A 15,385-nucleotide genomic window follows, 5' to 3' on the forward strand; every position below is an offset into this window, starting at 1 on the left:
GGTCATAAACTCTATTTTCTTAGATGCAAGATAATCTTTTGGGTCATCGATGAAGTTAATTTTTTGCAGGGGGACTTTGAGGATATCCTCACTGTGTTTTGCTGTGCTGGAAATCTCTTGTCAGCATAGATCTCCCTTTGAGTTGTAGTCCTTTAATTGCTGTCTCAATTGCAAGCTGCCATTGTAGAGAAGAATCATTCGTGTGAATAAATGTCTTCTTCAGGCACCTCTTGCGGTTGCCACAGTGGTAAACATATAGTGAGGTCAGAGCACCAAACAAAGGAAAACAATACAAAAGTAGTGAAAAGAAGAATGCCAGGTAGTACCTGTACTTCTGTGCAAATAATTTATCATGGAATAATAACTGAGATCTCACATTATGAGAACTGGTCTGCAATGGTGGTTAGCATAATGTTTAGAATTAATGAAGAGTGAATAAATTTGCTGAATGTGTTGGACGAAGCCAGGAGGAAGTGATCACAACCGAAATTTTAATTGATATATCTGAGTATTGGGAATAAACTAAGAATGTGAATATTTTATATATGTTCAGTTGCTAAAAGGGAGTGGATTACTTCAGAGTTCCAATTCTCTGCATTTCTTTTTTTTAATGCCAATGACTTGTTAACAAACTTTCACTTTTTTTTGCAGAGCATGGACAAAGCTCAAGAATCCGTGAAGGAAGGAGCCTTGATCATTGAAACATTAATAAAGCAGCGAAGTCCTGTTCTAACGGGGCAGCTCCTTGTGGTATGAAGGCAGCCATTCATCAGACTTATAAAAGTCATAAGTAGATGCTGTGATATCTGAAGGAACATACTGCCCTCTGATGATGACGATGAAAAGCTACACATATCCTCTCTCTTATTCTATCATGAAATCCAGCTTTGAATGGCAGAAAGTAATTAAGTCACTAAAAGCAATAAAGCAGAAACAACTTAACTGTCATGTCTCACATTGTTCTTCAGAAGAATCTGACTATTGATACTCCTTTTAAGAATCTTGAGGTTCTGCTCTCACTTTACAAATGTTTACTTACTATTCAGCCCTTCTAGTCCATGCTGTCTCACATGAGCCATCCCAATGATCCTGTTCCACATTGGAGCAAAACATATAATTTTCCCTCATATATTCGTCAACACCCTTTTGATTCTTTTACCACTTCCAAACATTTAGAGGTAATTTACAGAAGCCTATTAACCTAACAGCCAGCACATGGTTGGAATTTTGGAAATTTGAGCATGTGAACGAAAGCCATTTTAGTCATGGAGTGAAAATTTAAATTCCACTTAGACAGTATGAAATGTCCCAGGAGCAGTGAGGTTACCACTCTGCCTTTAAGAGAACAAAACCTAGAAAAGAAACCTCCACCATTACAGAATGAAAAGTCCATCAGCTCTAGCTGTTCTCCTGGACTTCAGTCAAGCATTACATTATTGAGGTGCAGAAACAAAGATTTATATAAACTCAGTTCATTTGGATTTTAAAGTCCTGCAATTTGCAAAATCTCATTCAGATTTTTACAGAAGAGGGAGTTTTTCATTATTGTTCTAATTGGATAATTTAAAGCAGTAAGAAAATAATAAAATGATTGTATTTTGTAAATGAAAGGCTTGTCTGTGATTGATGTCAACCAGTGTTAACAGTACTGTACCTGCATTCTATATGTTGGAAATTTACTAAAACAAGCAGTCACAAGACTTTCATTTCTACCAGGTGCAGACTGAAGCTGTAGTCTGATGAAATTTGGGGAAGGGAGGGGTGGAAATGATGGGGTGGGTGGATGTATAAAACTGAGGTGCACGGGAACTTCTCACTGAGGTAGCAAACCTCAAAAATTCTGTACTCCAGAAGATTGTGGGACTAGATCATCATATGTATTTAGGAAGCAGTATACAAAGTGAAGATTATGGAGTACTGACGCAAAAGAGGAGATAGGGCCTAGGGTAGAGTGGTCATGACCATTACTGAGTGGTGGGGCAGGCTTGTTTGGCCGAATGGCTTACTCCTGATCCAATTTCCTTATGTTTTGACCACACTAGAACCTGGTATCCTCTTGGTGTGTGGTTGTATTCTTATTGCCAGTATTGCCTTGGTGTTGTTTTACCTCAGCTGATAATATTACTGTTGTACAAATGATGCACATATGCAACTTCCCCTTCAACTTTGTTTTGCTCTATTTTCATTTTTGTTTTTTTTAATTTTGCATACCGGCACCAAAACAGACGCGAGTGCTTGGTCTTTTGCTGCCCGGACAAGACTAGATGGAAGAGCCAAGAAAATCTGCAAAAGATAGTATAAAAACACAGGAAAATATGAAAGGAACAAAATTTGAGGAAAATATCTAAACAGTGGGGAGAAAACATTGGTGTAGGAGGATGATGATGGCAATTGTTCAACAAAGAATAAGATTCACACAGTAGTGTTAAAGTTAATCAATCAGGAACCAAGGTGGGTTGTTAAGCATGCAGATGATAGATGTGTGTTCCAAACAAGAATGGAAATCCATATAAGTATTGGAGACCAGACCCTGCTACATTTAATTTAATCATTCATGAAAGAACCTTTCCATTGATATGCCAGTTAATCAGATAATTTTATTCTATTTATATTTTCTGTTTTTTAAATACAACATTCAGTAGAAAGTACTCAGATTTTCATATGAATTTGCCTGGATGAGGGCAGCATAACTAAGACTAGATAGGGAGTGGTGAAGAATTGGTGAAATTGGACAAAAATCAACAACAAAAAGTACTAAACAGAAGAGGTAAAGTTGGAATACTTCTCTGTGGAATGCTTTTTGAATGCCTCAGAAAGCTGGGGAGGTTGAACATGGAAACAAAATAAGGCAGGAATGAAAGGAAAGAGCTGGAACCACCTTAGTTTGATAGCCTTTGATAGTGTCATTTAAATTATAAACATCTAAATATTTAGATGTGAGATTTATTTGATTTATGGTGTTACGTACCCCATAACTGGGTTACCAAACCAGCAGAAATGGATCACTCAGTTGGAGTCTGGGTTACTAGAACTAAGAAAGTTTTATTAAAAGAAACAAGCAACACAGTACTCTAATCAAAAGGATAATAAATGCAACAGTTCAGCAATGATAAACATACATGTACACAGAGTTAAGATAACAGGATCAATCAAGCTCTATCGTTGTCTAGGGGTAAATGACCAGTTTCAAAGTGACGCAAAGTTCAGTTCAGTTCGGTTCACAGTAATCGCTGCCGTGGCGATGGACAATGGGGGGAAGGAGAGAGAGAGCAAAACGAATGAATATTCAAGGCTTCCACACAGACCTTCGCAGTCAGCTTTCGGGCGAGTCCTTTGTGATGTCATCTGAGGTCACCGACCGTGACCCCTCCGTTTTCAGATACAATCGTTTCCCTGCGGTGAACCTGGCACCCAGGCAAGGGTGGACACACACCAGGTTCCCGCTGATCGTGCCTTTCCACCCTGTGCGTCTATGGCCCGGTACTTCCCACTGACTTGTGAGAGACGCACCGCTTTCAGGGTCTTGTTACCTCGGATGTCGTGTGTGTCCTGCCTTAGCGAACCTGTCCCTTTTTATCCCCCTGCTGGGGTATCGCCTGTCCATCACTTCAAACAGTTCAGGGTTGAAAGAGGGAGCCGATCTTGACAGCTCTCCTTCCCCTTCATTACACATCTCCAAATGCTGCTCCATTGTTTTCCTTATCTCTCTCTCTCCTGAAGACAGGTGGCAGACCAACTGCTGATCCCACTGGTGCCAGCACAGGACAGCTACATCTCAATCTATGTGTATTCTTGTCACAATGGATAATCCTGCTGCATAAAATATCAGCAGAAGTGAGTGCTGTTGCTATTACTAGGGAGATGGTGCTTGGGAAACTGCGTCGGAAGATAGATAAGTCACCTGGACCAGATGTACTACACCCTAGTGTTCTGGAAAAGGTAGCTGAAAAGATTGTGGAAGCATTGGTATTGATTGTTCAATAATCAATAGATTCTGACATGGTTCCAGAGGATGGAAAATTTCAAATGGCACTCCACTCTTCAAGATGGAAGGGAGACAGAAGAAAGGAAATTATAGGCCAGTTAGCCTGACCTCAGTGGTTTGGAAGATGTTGGAGTCAATTGTTAAGGATGTGATTTTGGGATATTTGGAAGCACATGACAAAATTGGTCAAAGTCAGCATGGTTTCCTGAAAGGAAAATCCTGCCTGACAAATCTATTGGAATTCTTTGAAGAAATAACATGCAGGATAGACAAAGGAAAATTGGTGGATGTTGTTTACTTGGATTTTCAGAAGGCCATGGACAAGGTGCCACACATGAGGCCGAAAGTAAAGATAAGAGCCCATAGTATTACAGGAAAGATACTAACATAGGTAGTGGATTGGCTGATTGGCAGTAGGCAAAGAGTGGGAAGAAAGGGATCCTGTTCCGATTGGCTGCCAGTAACTATTGCTGTTGAGCAAGGGCCAGCTTCTTTTTGTGTTTTACATCAGTGATTTGGATGATGAAATTGATGACTTTGTGGGCAAGTTTCTGGAAGATACGAAGGAAGATGGGGATGCTGGTAGTGTTGAGGAAGCAGAGAGGCTGCAGAAGGGTTAAAACAGATTAGGAGAATGGGCAAAGAGGTGGCAGATGGAGTTCAGTGTTGGGAAGTATATGGTCATGTACTTTAGAAGAAGGAATAAAAACATAGACTTTTTTCTAAAAGGGGAGAAAATTCAAAAATCGGAAGATAAAAGGGATTTGGGAGTCCTCATACAGGATTCCCTAAAGGTTAATTTGCAAGTTGAGTAGTGCTGAGGAAGGTAAATGCAATGTTAACATTCATTTCAAGAGGACTAGAATATAAAAACAAGGATGTAATTCTCAGGCTGTACAAGGCACTGATGAGGCCTCATTTAGTGTAATGTGAATAGCTTTGGGCCCCTTATTTAAGAAAGGATATGCTGACATTGGGGAGGGTTTGGAGGAGGTTTATGAGAATGACTTCAGGAATGAAAGGGTTATTACATAAACAACGATTGAAAGCTCTGGGCCTGTACTCGCTGAAACTTAGAAGAATGAGGGGAGATCTCAATGAATCCTATTGAACATTGAAAGGTCTAGATAGAGTGGATATGAAGAAGTTGCTTCCTTTGGTGGGGGCATCTAGGACCAGAGGGAACAGCCTCAAAATAGAGGGATGTCCATTTAGAACAGAGATGAGGAATTTCTTTAGTTTGACGATGGTGAATCTGTGGAATTCATTGCACAGGCAGCTATGGAGGTCAGGTCACTTGGTGCATTTAAGGCAGAGTTCGATAGGTTCTTGATCAGTCAGGACATGAAGGGATATGGGGAGAAGCCAGGAGAATGGGTTGAGAGAAAAATGGATCAGCCATGACAAAATGACAGAGCAGACACGAGGGACCAAATGGCGTAATTCTGCACAATGTCTTATGATCTTAATTCCTCTTCCCTTGTATTTGGCTCAAAAATACATTATTTGAGACTTTACAAGAGATCTATCCTACAACAGAACATAATGGATTGTGATCATGTAGTTTAGAGAAATTATCTGTGAGTGTGACTGTAATTTTTCCCTCTCTTTGAGCTAATGGATGTGTTTCAGTCAGTTGTCTGTAGTCTAGCAACTACTTAGTCTTTATTAATATCACTCTTAATATTTTTTGTGTATGTAATTGGCTCTCTCCAAAGGGGATATGGAAACACCCTACACATGATTTTGTATCTCAGGCCTCATTAAAATAAAGCCATTGAATCAGAGTTAGGTTTAATATCACCAGCATGTATCATGAAATTTATTGTTTTTGCGGCAGCAGTACAATGCAATACACAATAATAAAATCTGTGAATTACAGTAGATATATATATATAGCTAAATAAGTCATGCAAAAGAAGTAGTGAGGTAGTTTTCATGGGTTCAATGTCCATTCAGAAATGGGATAAAGAGGGGGAAGAAGTTGTTCCTGAATTGTTAAGTGAATTCTTCAGGCTCCTGTACTTCCTTCCTGATAGTAGCAATAAAAAGAGGACATGTCCTGGATGCTACAGAGGCTAGCGCCCATGATGGAGCTGACTGTGTTCACTGCTTTCTGAAGCTTCTTCCAATCCTGTGCAGTAGCCCCCACTCCCCCACCCCCAATGCTAGATGGGGATGCAGCTGGTTAGAATGTTCTCCAGAATATATCTAAGTTAATTTGTGAGTGCCTTTGGTTTCATGCCAAATCTCCTTAAACTCCTAATGACATACAGCCAATATCGTGCCTTCTTTATAATTGCATTGATGTGTTGGGCTCAGGACAGATCCTTGGAGATGCTGACACCCAGAAACTTGAAATTGCTCACTCTTTCCTCTTCTGGTCCCTCTATGAGGACTGGTGTGTGTTCCCTCATCTTCCACTATCTGAAATCCTCAATCAGTTCTTTGTTAATGCACATTTCAATGTTCTTTACAGCTTCCAGCTGTCAACATGGGATTTTATTCTACTGCATCACTGGCAGTATGCAATATGGAGTGGTGTATTGGGCAGGGGAAAGAGAGTTAGAGAAACATAAAATTTTCATATTTAGAAGATCTCATTTCAGCTTGGAAGGAGATCTGGTGGTGGTTTTGGTTTATTAAACTGAGGTAGAGGGGAGAGCAGCAGTGGCTGGGTGGACCTACAGGTCATGAAGAGAGTAAAGAGATACATCAAGGGAATATCAATAGGCTAAGTGAATGAGGAAGGACATAATTTATGAAATATGATGTGCCAAATATGAGGTCATGAACTTGGTAGGAAAACAGGAAGGTGGTGAATTTTTAAATGGTGTAAGATTGCAAGAGAAATCTGGATGCCCTTGTACACAAATCACAAAACAAAAATCATGGAAGTACACTACATCAAGCAATTATGTAGGACAATGGCAGTATGTTGTTCTGGTCTCCATGTACATGGGACAGAAGCAGTGCAACAAAGGTTCATCAGGTTGATGCCTATAATGGGGGGAGGTTTTCATACAATCTTGAGTTTCGAGGAATGAGAATTGATCTCACTGAAGTATACAAAATCCATATGAACCTTCTCAGTGTAAAGGTAGGGATGATGTTTGTCCTGGTGTGCCTGTTTAGAACCAAGGTAAGGTGTCAGCTATTGAGATAGGAAGAATTTTTTTTTCAACCTACAAGGAACTGAATCTTTGGAATTTTCTATCCAAGAGTTACTGAGTTTCTTCAGGGCAACAAATGAAAGATGTATTGGTATTAAGGAATGTGCCTTCAGTACAGGAAAGAGGTATTGATGCAAAATATAATCTTTTAAATTTGAACAAAGTGTTTGAATTAAATGAGTCAAGTGGCACTTGTGGTCTAGCTCAAGGATCATGTGGAATCACTGAATGATGAAACAATTGCATGGGATCAAATGGCCTATTCCTATTGCATTTTGTTATTTTATTAGGATAAATATCTATCACTGGGGGCTGACCTACCTGCCACATGCCTCCGAATAGCACTGCAATCATAACAGCCATTGAATTGTTCAATGATTTGCATTGATGATTCATTTGATGAATGCCTGCTCCCAGTGGAGAGTTTTTCCAGTAAGGAAAATTAAGAAATGGATGGCACACTGCAAAAGTTTTCCCTTGTGTACTTGCAAAATTGACCCCTGTTTCGATCTCAATTTATGTTTGGACAATATAATTAAATCCAGAAGGTAGTTTGAAGGATATTTATGACAATATCAAAACTTGTCTCTTTCTGTTTTGGCTACTTCCAACAGATCCATTTTGTTTTTCAATATTTGCATTTGTTACAGTTACTATTTTGCACCATCAGTAATCCTTATTAGTTGGTTAAATAATAGTATTGTGAAATTTGGCTCTATTGAGCCTATATTTAGGTACTATAGTTTCAACGTTTTCCAGTACAGCATTCAGATTGTGAGCTTCCCCATCAAGCATGAGTGCTGTGCATGACACATTCATCACATTGCATGTGTTACAAGTGAACCTGGTGTTGAATTACAATGAGAGTTTCCCTTCGCAGGAACTGAGATTTGAAGCAACAGGCACAAGAGTTTAAAAGAGCTCGGTCTCAGGACTTGCTGGTGAATTTCCATTAACAGGAGCTGGGACTTGGAGAGAGAGGCATACTTGCAAATTTTTTAGTTAAGTTGATTGACTAATAAGCTATTTAACAGCAGTCAATAAAAACCAGCAGCCATGTTGAATAGCCATTATGACAGTGGGATAATGTAAGAGTGGGGAGCTGAGGCTTTGGTGCAAAGGCTTCAGTGTGAAGAGGAGAATTAAGTGGCTCAAGTGTGGGGAATGAGAACAACTCTTTGAAAAAGTCTTTGGTGAGAAATCACAGGTATAATTGGGTAAAGCTGTATTTTTATTATTCATACTTATCCTTGATTCAATATAGCTGATGTAGTTATGAATCCTGATGAAGGGTTTGGCCTGAAATGTTGACTGTACTCTTTTCCATAGATGTTGCCTGGCCTTCTGAATTCCTCTAGCATTGTGTGAGTGTTGCCTGGATTTCCAACGTCTGCAGATTTTCTTTTGTTTCAATATAGCGAGGATGGAAATTAAAGCAGTGGAATGCTCCTCTGTAAGATGTGAGAATTCAGGGGACCTCATGGTCTCCCTGATGATTACATCAGCAGGGAGTACACTAAGATGCAGCACCTGACAGACTAGGTCAATTAACCTGAGTTGGATCTGGAGATACTCAGGATTAACCGTGAAGCTGAGGGCTTCGTAGATGAAACTTCTACTGAGGTGATCTCAGCCAAGGTACAAGCTTATGATTGGTGAGCACTAGGAGAATTAAGGGGAGTAGGCAGTCAGTGTAGGGTTGAACTGTGAGCATTCCCCTCAACAACAAGTATGAGCTAGGCAAAGTTAGTTGGGAACCAGCTGTTCTTGGGCAAGTCCACATCTGATGTTTGGAGGGTGCTTAAAGATCAACAGCACAGTGTACAGGACAGGTACTTTATGTTGCAGTAATAAGGAAGGACAGGGATGTGGGCAACACACAAGAAATGGTGGAGGAACTCAGCAAGCCAGGCAGCATCTATGGAAATAAGTACATATGACATTTCAGGCCAAAACCCTTCGGCAGGACTTTTGGATTACTACACAGTGAAGTCTCTTACAGGGATATCTACCCTGAAGAAGTTTGAATCTTCTTCCAGCAGCTGCAGATTTTCTCTTGTTTGTGAGGACACGGATGGTAAGGTCAGGGAACCTTGGCTGCTGAGAGAGGGAGGTAGTGACTTTAGTTAAGAAGTAAAGGAAAATGAATGTAAGGTTTAGGATTGTAAGACTATAGCAAAACCAGAAAAGAATTTGAAGCATATTAGGTGAGCTTGGAAGGGTCATGACAAGTCCTTGGCATGTAGGATTTAAAAAAATTTCAGGGCATTCTATGCATATATGGAGAGCAAGAAGATAACTAGCGAGCAGATAGGGCCACTCAAGGTTAAAGGAGGGAAAGTACTTGGAGGCAGAGGATAGGACTGTGGTCCTAAATGAGTACTTTGTATCTGTATTTACCAAGGAGAAGAACACGGAGGATAGGAAGATCAGTGTGGAGCATGCTAATTTGCAAGGACTTTTTGAGATAACGAAGGGGATAGTATAAGGTCTCTTAAAGAACATTAAGGTGGATAAGTCCCTATTGTTTGATGGAATGTACTGGAGGTTATTGAAAGAGGCAAGACATGCTTGGGCCCTGACCAATATCTTTGTGTCCTATCTAGCCATCTGTGAGGTCCTGGGTGACTGGTGAGTGGTGAATGTTGTTCCTTTTTCAAGAGGGAAAATAGGAATAATCCTGAAAACTATAGGCTAGTATCCCATATCAATTACTTGATCAGAATCAGGTTTAATATCAGCGGCATATGTCGTGAAATTTGTTGTTTTGGGGCTGCAGTATATTGCAACACAATAAAAAAAACTATAAATTACAATAAGGAATATATAAAAATGAAATAAGTAGTGCAAAAAAGAATGCAACTAAGTTAGTGAGGTAATATGCATGGGTTTATTGTCAATTTAGTAATTTGATAGCGAAGAGGAAGAAGCTGTTCCTGAAATGTTGAGTGCATGTCTTCAGGCTCCTGTACCACCACCTTGAAGGTAGCAATGAGAAGAGGGCATGGAGTGGTGGTGTTGGGGGGGTGGGGTCATTAATGGTAGATGCTGCCTTTTTTGAGCAATTGGAAAGCCATAACTTTGTGTGGGGCAAGTTATACCTTACGAACTTGATTTGAGTTTATCAAGGAAGTGATGAAGGTAGCACTGTGGATGTCATCTACATGGATTTAAATAAAGCATTCAACAAGGACCCCATCCAGAAGAAGGTTCATCCAGAAGATTAAGATGCATGGATTCCAAGGTGAATTGTGTTGGATTCAGAATTGACCTGGCCATAGAAGCTAGAGGGTAGTATTTGATAGGAATTACTGGCCGGTCAGGCTGGTGGATTGTGACTAGTAATGTTCCTGAGGGATCTGTAAAGGAACCTCTGCTATTCATGATATACAGTATTTAAATGACATGAATGAAAATGTAGATGACTATGTTAGTAAGTTTACAGACAATATGAAGATTGGTGGTCTTGTGGATAGCATAGAATACTGGTAAGGGATACAGTGGCAAATGATCACTTGTAGATATAGGTGGAGAAATGGCAGATGGAATTTACACAGCCAACTGAGAATTACTCCACTTTGGGAGATCAAATTTAAAGGGACAGTACATTTAAAAGGCAAAACCTTAATGGTGGTGTGCAGAGGAATCTTGGGTCCTAGTCCATAGCTCACTGAAAGTGGGTGATAGGGTGGTAAAGAAGGCATATGATATGCTAGCCTTTACTAGCTCAGGAAATGAGTTCAGGAGTTGAGAAGTATGTTGCAGCTTTCTAAAACTTGTTGGGCTGCATTTGGAGTATTGCATTCATTTCCATTCACCCATTATAGAAAGAATGTGGAGAGGGTTAATCAGGATGCTGCCTGGATTAGAGTGCATGTGCTACAGCGAGAGGTTGCACGAACCTCTCTGGCATGATGGAGGCTGAGGGGAGATCTGTTAGAGCTTTTTTAAGATTATAAGAGACCTAGATAGAGTCGGCAAGCAATATCTTTTTCCCAGGATTGACATTTCCAATAGCAGAGACATGCAATTAAGGTGAAAGGGGTTAAATTCAGAGGAGGTGTGCAAGGCAATTTTTAAGAGTGGAATGCACTGCAAGAGGTGGTGGTGGTGGAAGACAGGTATTATAGATGCTTTCATGAGGTTCTTGGGTAGACAGTTGAATGTGCAACAAATGGAAGGATATAGACATTATGTAGGCAGAAGGGATTAGTTTAGTTAGACATTTGATTGTGTTGGATTATGGTGTAGAATTGTTATTCTTCTAGCTTAACTTTTGTATGCTTGCTATGCTCTGTAAAATCACCAAGCTCCAAAACCCGGGTCTCTGTACCTCCCTCTGCAGCTGGCTCCATGACTTGCTCAATGGGAAGTACCAGTCTGTGCGGATTGGGAATAACATCTCTTCCTCACTGACAATCAACACTTGTACGCATCAAGGATGTATGCTTAGCCCTCTGCGCTATTCTCTCTACACTCATGACTGTGTGGCTAGGCGCAGCTCAAACCCCATCGATAAATTTGATAATGACAAACTATTGTTGCGGAATTTTAGATGATGACAAGGAGGTGTACAGGAGCAAGATACAGTAGATCAGTTGATTGAGTGGTGTCAAAACAACAGCCGTGCACTCAACATCAGTAAGACGAGGGAATTGATTGTAGACTTCAGGAAGGATAAGTTAAGGGAACATACAGCAGTCTTCATTGAGGGATCAGAAGTGGAAAGCGTGAGCAGTTTCAAGTTCCAGGGTGTCAACACCTCCAAGGATCTATCCTGGGCCCAACATATCGATGAAATTACAAAGGTACAATATCAGCTATATTTCATTAGGAGTTTGAGCAGATTTGGTATGTCACCAAAGGCACTTGCAACTTTCTACAAATGTACTGTGGAGAGCATTCTAACTGGTTACATCACTGTTTGGTATGGACGAGCCACTGCACAGGATTGGAAAAATCTGCAGAATGTTGTATTTAATTTTATATATACTTATTGTAATGTAGTTTTTATTTCTATGTATTGCAATGTATTGTTGCTGCAAAACAACAGATTTCAAGACACATACGAGTGATATTAAACCTGATGCTAATTGCTTATAATTTTTAATAGAATCACTTGTATTTATAATTGTTCAGTAAATTTTCGTGTAATTGTAATATAGCTGATTCTGTGTTTTCTCTAAGTTGATCAGTTTTTTTTCTGCAACATGTGTCACATAACTTGAGTCTGGCTATTTCATAGGCTTCACTTGTCAATGAAATGTGCTTTTTATCTCTAGTCTGAGCATGAGATGACTGCAACGTCTTTTTCATTGTCTTCTTTCTTTGCTTGGTCATTCTTTGTTCTTGTAACACTTAATGAAGAGAATATAACCACCAAGTTTTATACCTCATTCTTGACTTCTGAAGAACCTCTGGATCAATATCAGCAGATCCAACAGTGAAGTTGAATTAGTTCAGCATGATGTTGTGGGCCAAAGGGCCTGTTCCTGCGTGGTACTGCTTTGTTCTAGCAGAAGGAATTTCATTTTTTTTTAATGTTCAGCTGGTGTTCAACTACATAAAGCAGGTCAATGCCTAGTACTCCCCCAGCACCAAATTGCCTTCATTTTGTGGAGTCTTCATTTGAACCTTAACATATGTGTGATTATTTAGACTTCGGAGGCTATCTCAGACCACCTAACTCTTGGCTTTGGAGTGCAACGTCTGTGGTGAGCTCAATGATTGCACTACTTGGACTGCCCCAGTAAGGACCTACACTATTTGTCAGAAAAAGTATCAAACTTATTTTGGTTGACTGTTCACTATCATGAGGGCTTAATCTGTCCAATCAATATATGGTCAACAGCTTCCTTGAATGCAGGTATCAGAGCCATAATAACAACAGTGGTCAAAGTTTGCACTGCCACACTCAAGCACCAGCTGGCTTCTGTTTTGTAGTAGAAACTCCAGTACTGTGCAAGGTGAGCCTTGTGATTATTGAATCACTCGGTACTTGCTAAAGTACCAAGCTTAGTAAAGGAATTGCTTTGCTGTAAAGGATGACTTCCAAAATCAACATAAGGTTACTGTGAGGCTTTGCCTTGCTGCTTGGGTAAGTGAGCAAGCTCTGAGATAGGTTTGGCTGCCAGTTGACTGAACATTTTCTGTGTACACCCAGAAAGCCTTTTCCTGCAGGCTGCTATGAGGAACACTGAAACTTTTGCAGCAGAGTTGAAATGGGAATCAACGCACACAAAGCTGGTACCTGTCGCACCCTTTCCCCATGCATTAGTGACAGACTGTCCTTGCCTACTAACTCCCAGTCAGCAGGCTAACCTTTAAGTGCAAATGTCTGTGCAGGAGCTTACTGCTAGCGGAGGTGTATTAACTGCCGGTGCAATTTTACCCTTTACTTCCTTCTCAGTCCTCCAACACTGCCTGCTCAGGTTACCCTTCTTGGCTCACTCAGTGTCATGTTTGTGCTGAGTGTGAAGGTGGAAAGCAAGGGAGGCAACCTTACACCATCTGCAGCTAATTTACGTTTCCCTCTCAACCCAATTGTGCTGCCTTCTCCCCATAACCTTTGACACCCTTACTAATTAAGAACCAGTCAACCTCTGCTTTAAATATTACCACTGACTTGGCCTCCACAGCCACCTGAGGCAATGAATTCCTTACCATCGATTCAATCTGCACATTAACCTTCTTAGAAACTTACATAAGGACTCCCAAGTCCCTTTACACCTCTGTTTTATGAATTTTCTCCTCATTTAGAAAATAATCTAAGCTTTTATTCCTTCTACCAAAGTGAATGACCATAGACTTCCCTACACTATATTGCATCTGCCATTTTTTTGCCCATTCTCCGAATCTAAGTCCTACCGACTCCCTGCTTCCTCAACACTACCTATCTTCATATCATCTGCAAACCTGGCCACAAAGCTATCAATTCCATCATCCAAATCATTGACACATACTGTGAGAAGAAGCAGGCCAAAGACCAACTCTTGCAGAGCACCACGAGTCACCGGCAGCCAATCAGAGAAGGCCCCCTTTATTCCCGCTCTTTGTACAGTAGCCATGCAGCATGGAAATATGCCCTGCTGGTATGTATCAAGCAGCAATCTGTGCTATTCCTATATTTCTGTTCACCTGCCCACTAACTCAACACCATCCTGCTCACTACGGTATTCTCCAGCCACCCACCTACACTAATGGCAATTTACAATAATCAATTAACCTATCAACAGGCATGTCATTGGCATATAGGAGAAAACAGAAACCCTGGAAATTTGTAGAGTAACGGGAGAATGTGCAAATTCTACCCAAGCATCACCCTGAGCCAGGATTGAATCTATGAGACAGTGACATTAACTCAGGACCACGGTGCCACTCTAATATAGTTAATCTCTCAAGATATTGGATAAGCAGAATCTGTGTGTCTTTTTCAGTTGCCTGGCTTAACTCTTCAGAATCCAGAAAGTTAGATACTCCTCTGACTAAAATACATAGAGCAAATTTGTCAGCCATGTGGGTCTTTACCACCACCTGCTGGATCTAATTATGCTACTCAAACACAAAATGGCAATAAATGGGGACAAGTTGAACAAGGTAAACTTGCCACTGGCAGCATAGATTAGTAGATAAAATTAAACTATCCAAATTATTGGGTCATTCCCGTTACAATAATTGTTTAGGATTTAAAATGAATAAGCAAAGTTCAGTATCACAGTTTCAAAGTTAATTAAATGTGATAAGCTAGGCTTAAGATGCATTTAACAGAACTGTGAACTTGAACATTACAGAAAAGACCCAGGGATGTTGTCCAGTCAGTGTTCAAGGAGCTGCTCTTGTTGGCATAGCACTACTCAGTAATTTTCTTCTGTTAGCATAGTTCAATGCATCTTTCCATCATTATCAATGAAGAAACACAAGACTAAATATGCATGTTAGATGCCCATTTTTGCAGGAAGTGTGTATAATGGCTGATTACTGGTATGATTTCCACCAGAATATCACCTACCAGAAGAATTTATCCTTACTGAATCTCTGATATGATAGCCTGATGAAAGTCATTTTTCAAAATCATCTTGTCACATTTTAACATTTTTAAGCTTCTATTGTCCTGATCTTGAGCCAGTGACTGGTAGTGTGCAGGAGTGCCTGGACACTACTCTCCAATAGTGTCTCCTAGCTTTGGAGAATAAGCTTCCAATGTTTCTACAGAGCGAAATTGACAGAA

General features: G+C 40.3%; 1 protein-coding gene across 9 annotated transcripts in view; it reads left to right on the plus strand.

Moving 5' to 3' along the window:
* crppa (CDP-L-ribitol pyrophosphorylase A) overlaps positions 1–1,570 on the plus strand; it is a 319,593-nt gene extending 318,023 nt beyond the window's left edge. For all 9 annotated transcript variants that reach the window (XM_063042300.1, XM_063042303.1, XM_063042307.1 and 6 more), the window contains one exon: positions 652–1,570. In XM_063042300.1, the coding sequence (XP_062898370.1) occupies positions 652–756 (105 nt within the window). In that variant the 3' untranslated portion in view covers positions 757–1,570. The remainder of the gene's footprint in view (positions 1–651) is intronic.
* Positions 1,571–15,385: the final 13,815 nt, after the last annotated feature.

This window comes from Mobula hypostoma, chromosome 3 (assembly GCF_963921235.1).
Source record: "Mobula hypostoma chromosome 3, sMobHyp1.1, whole genome shotgun sequence".
NCBI lineage: Eukaryota > Metazoa > Chordata > Chondrichthyes > Myliobatiformes > Myliobatidae > Mobula > Mobula hypostoma.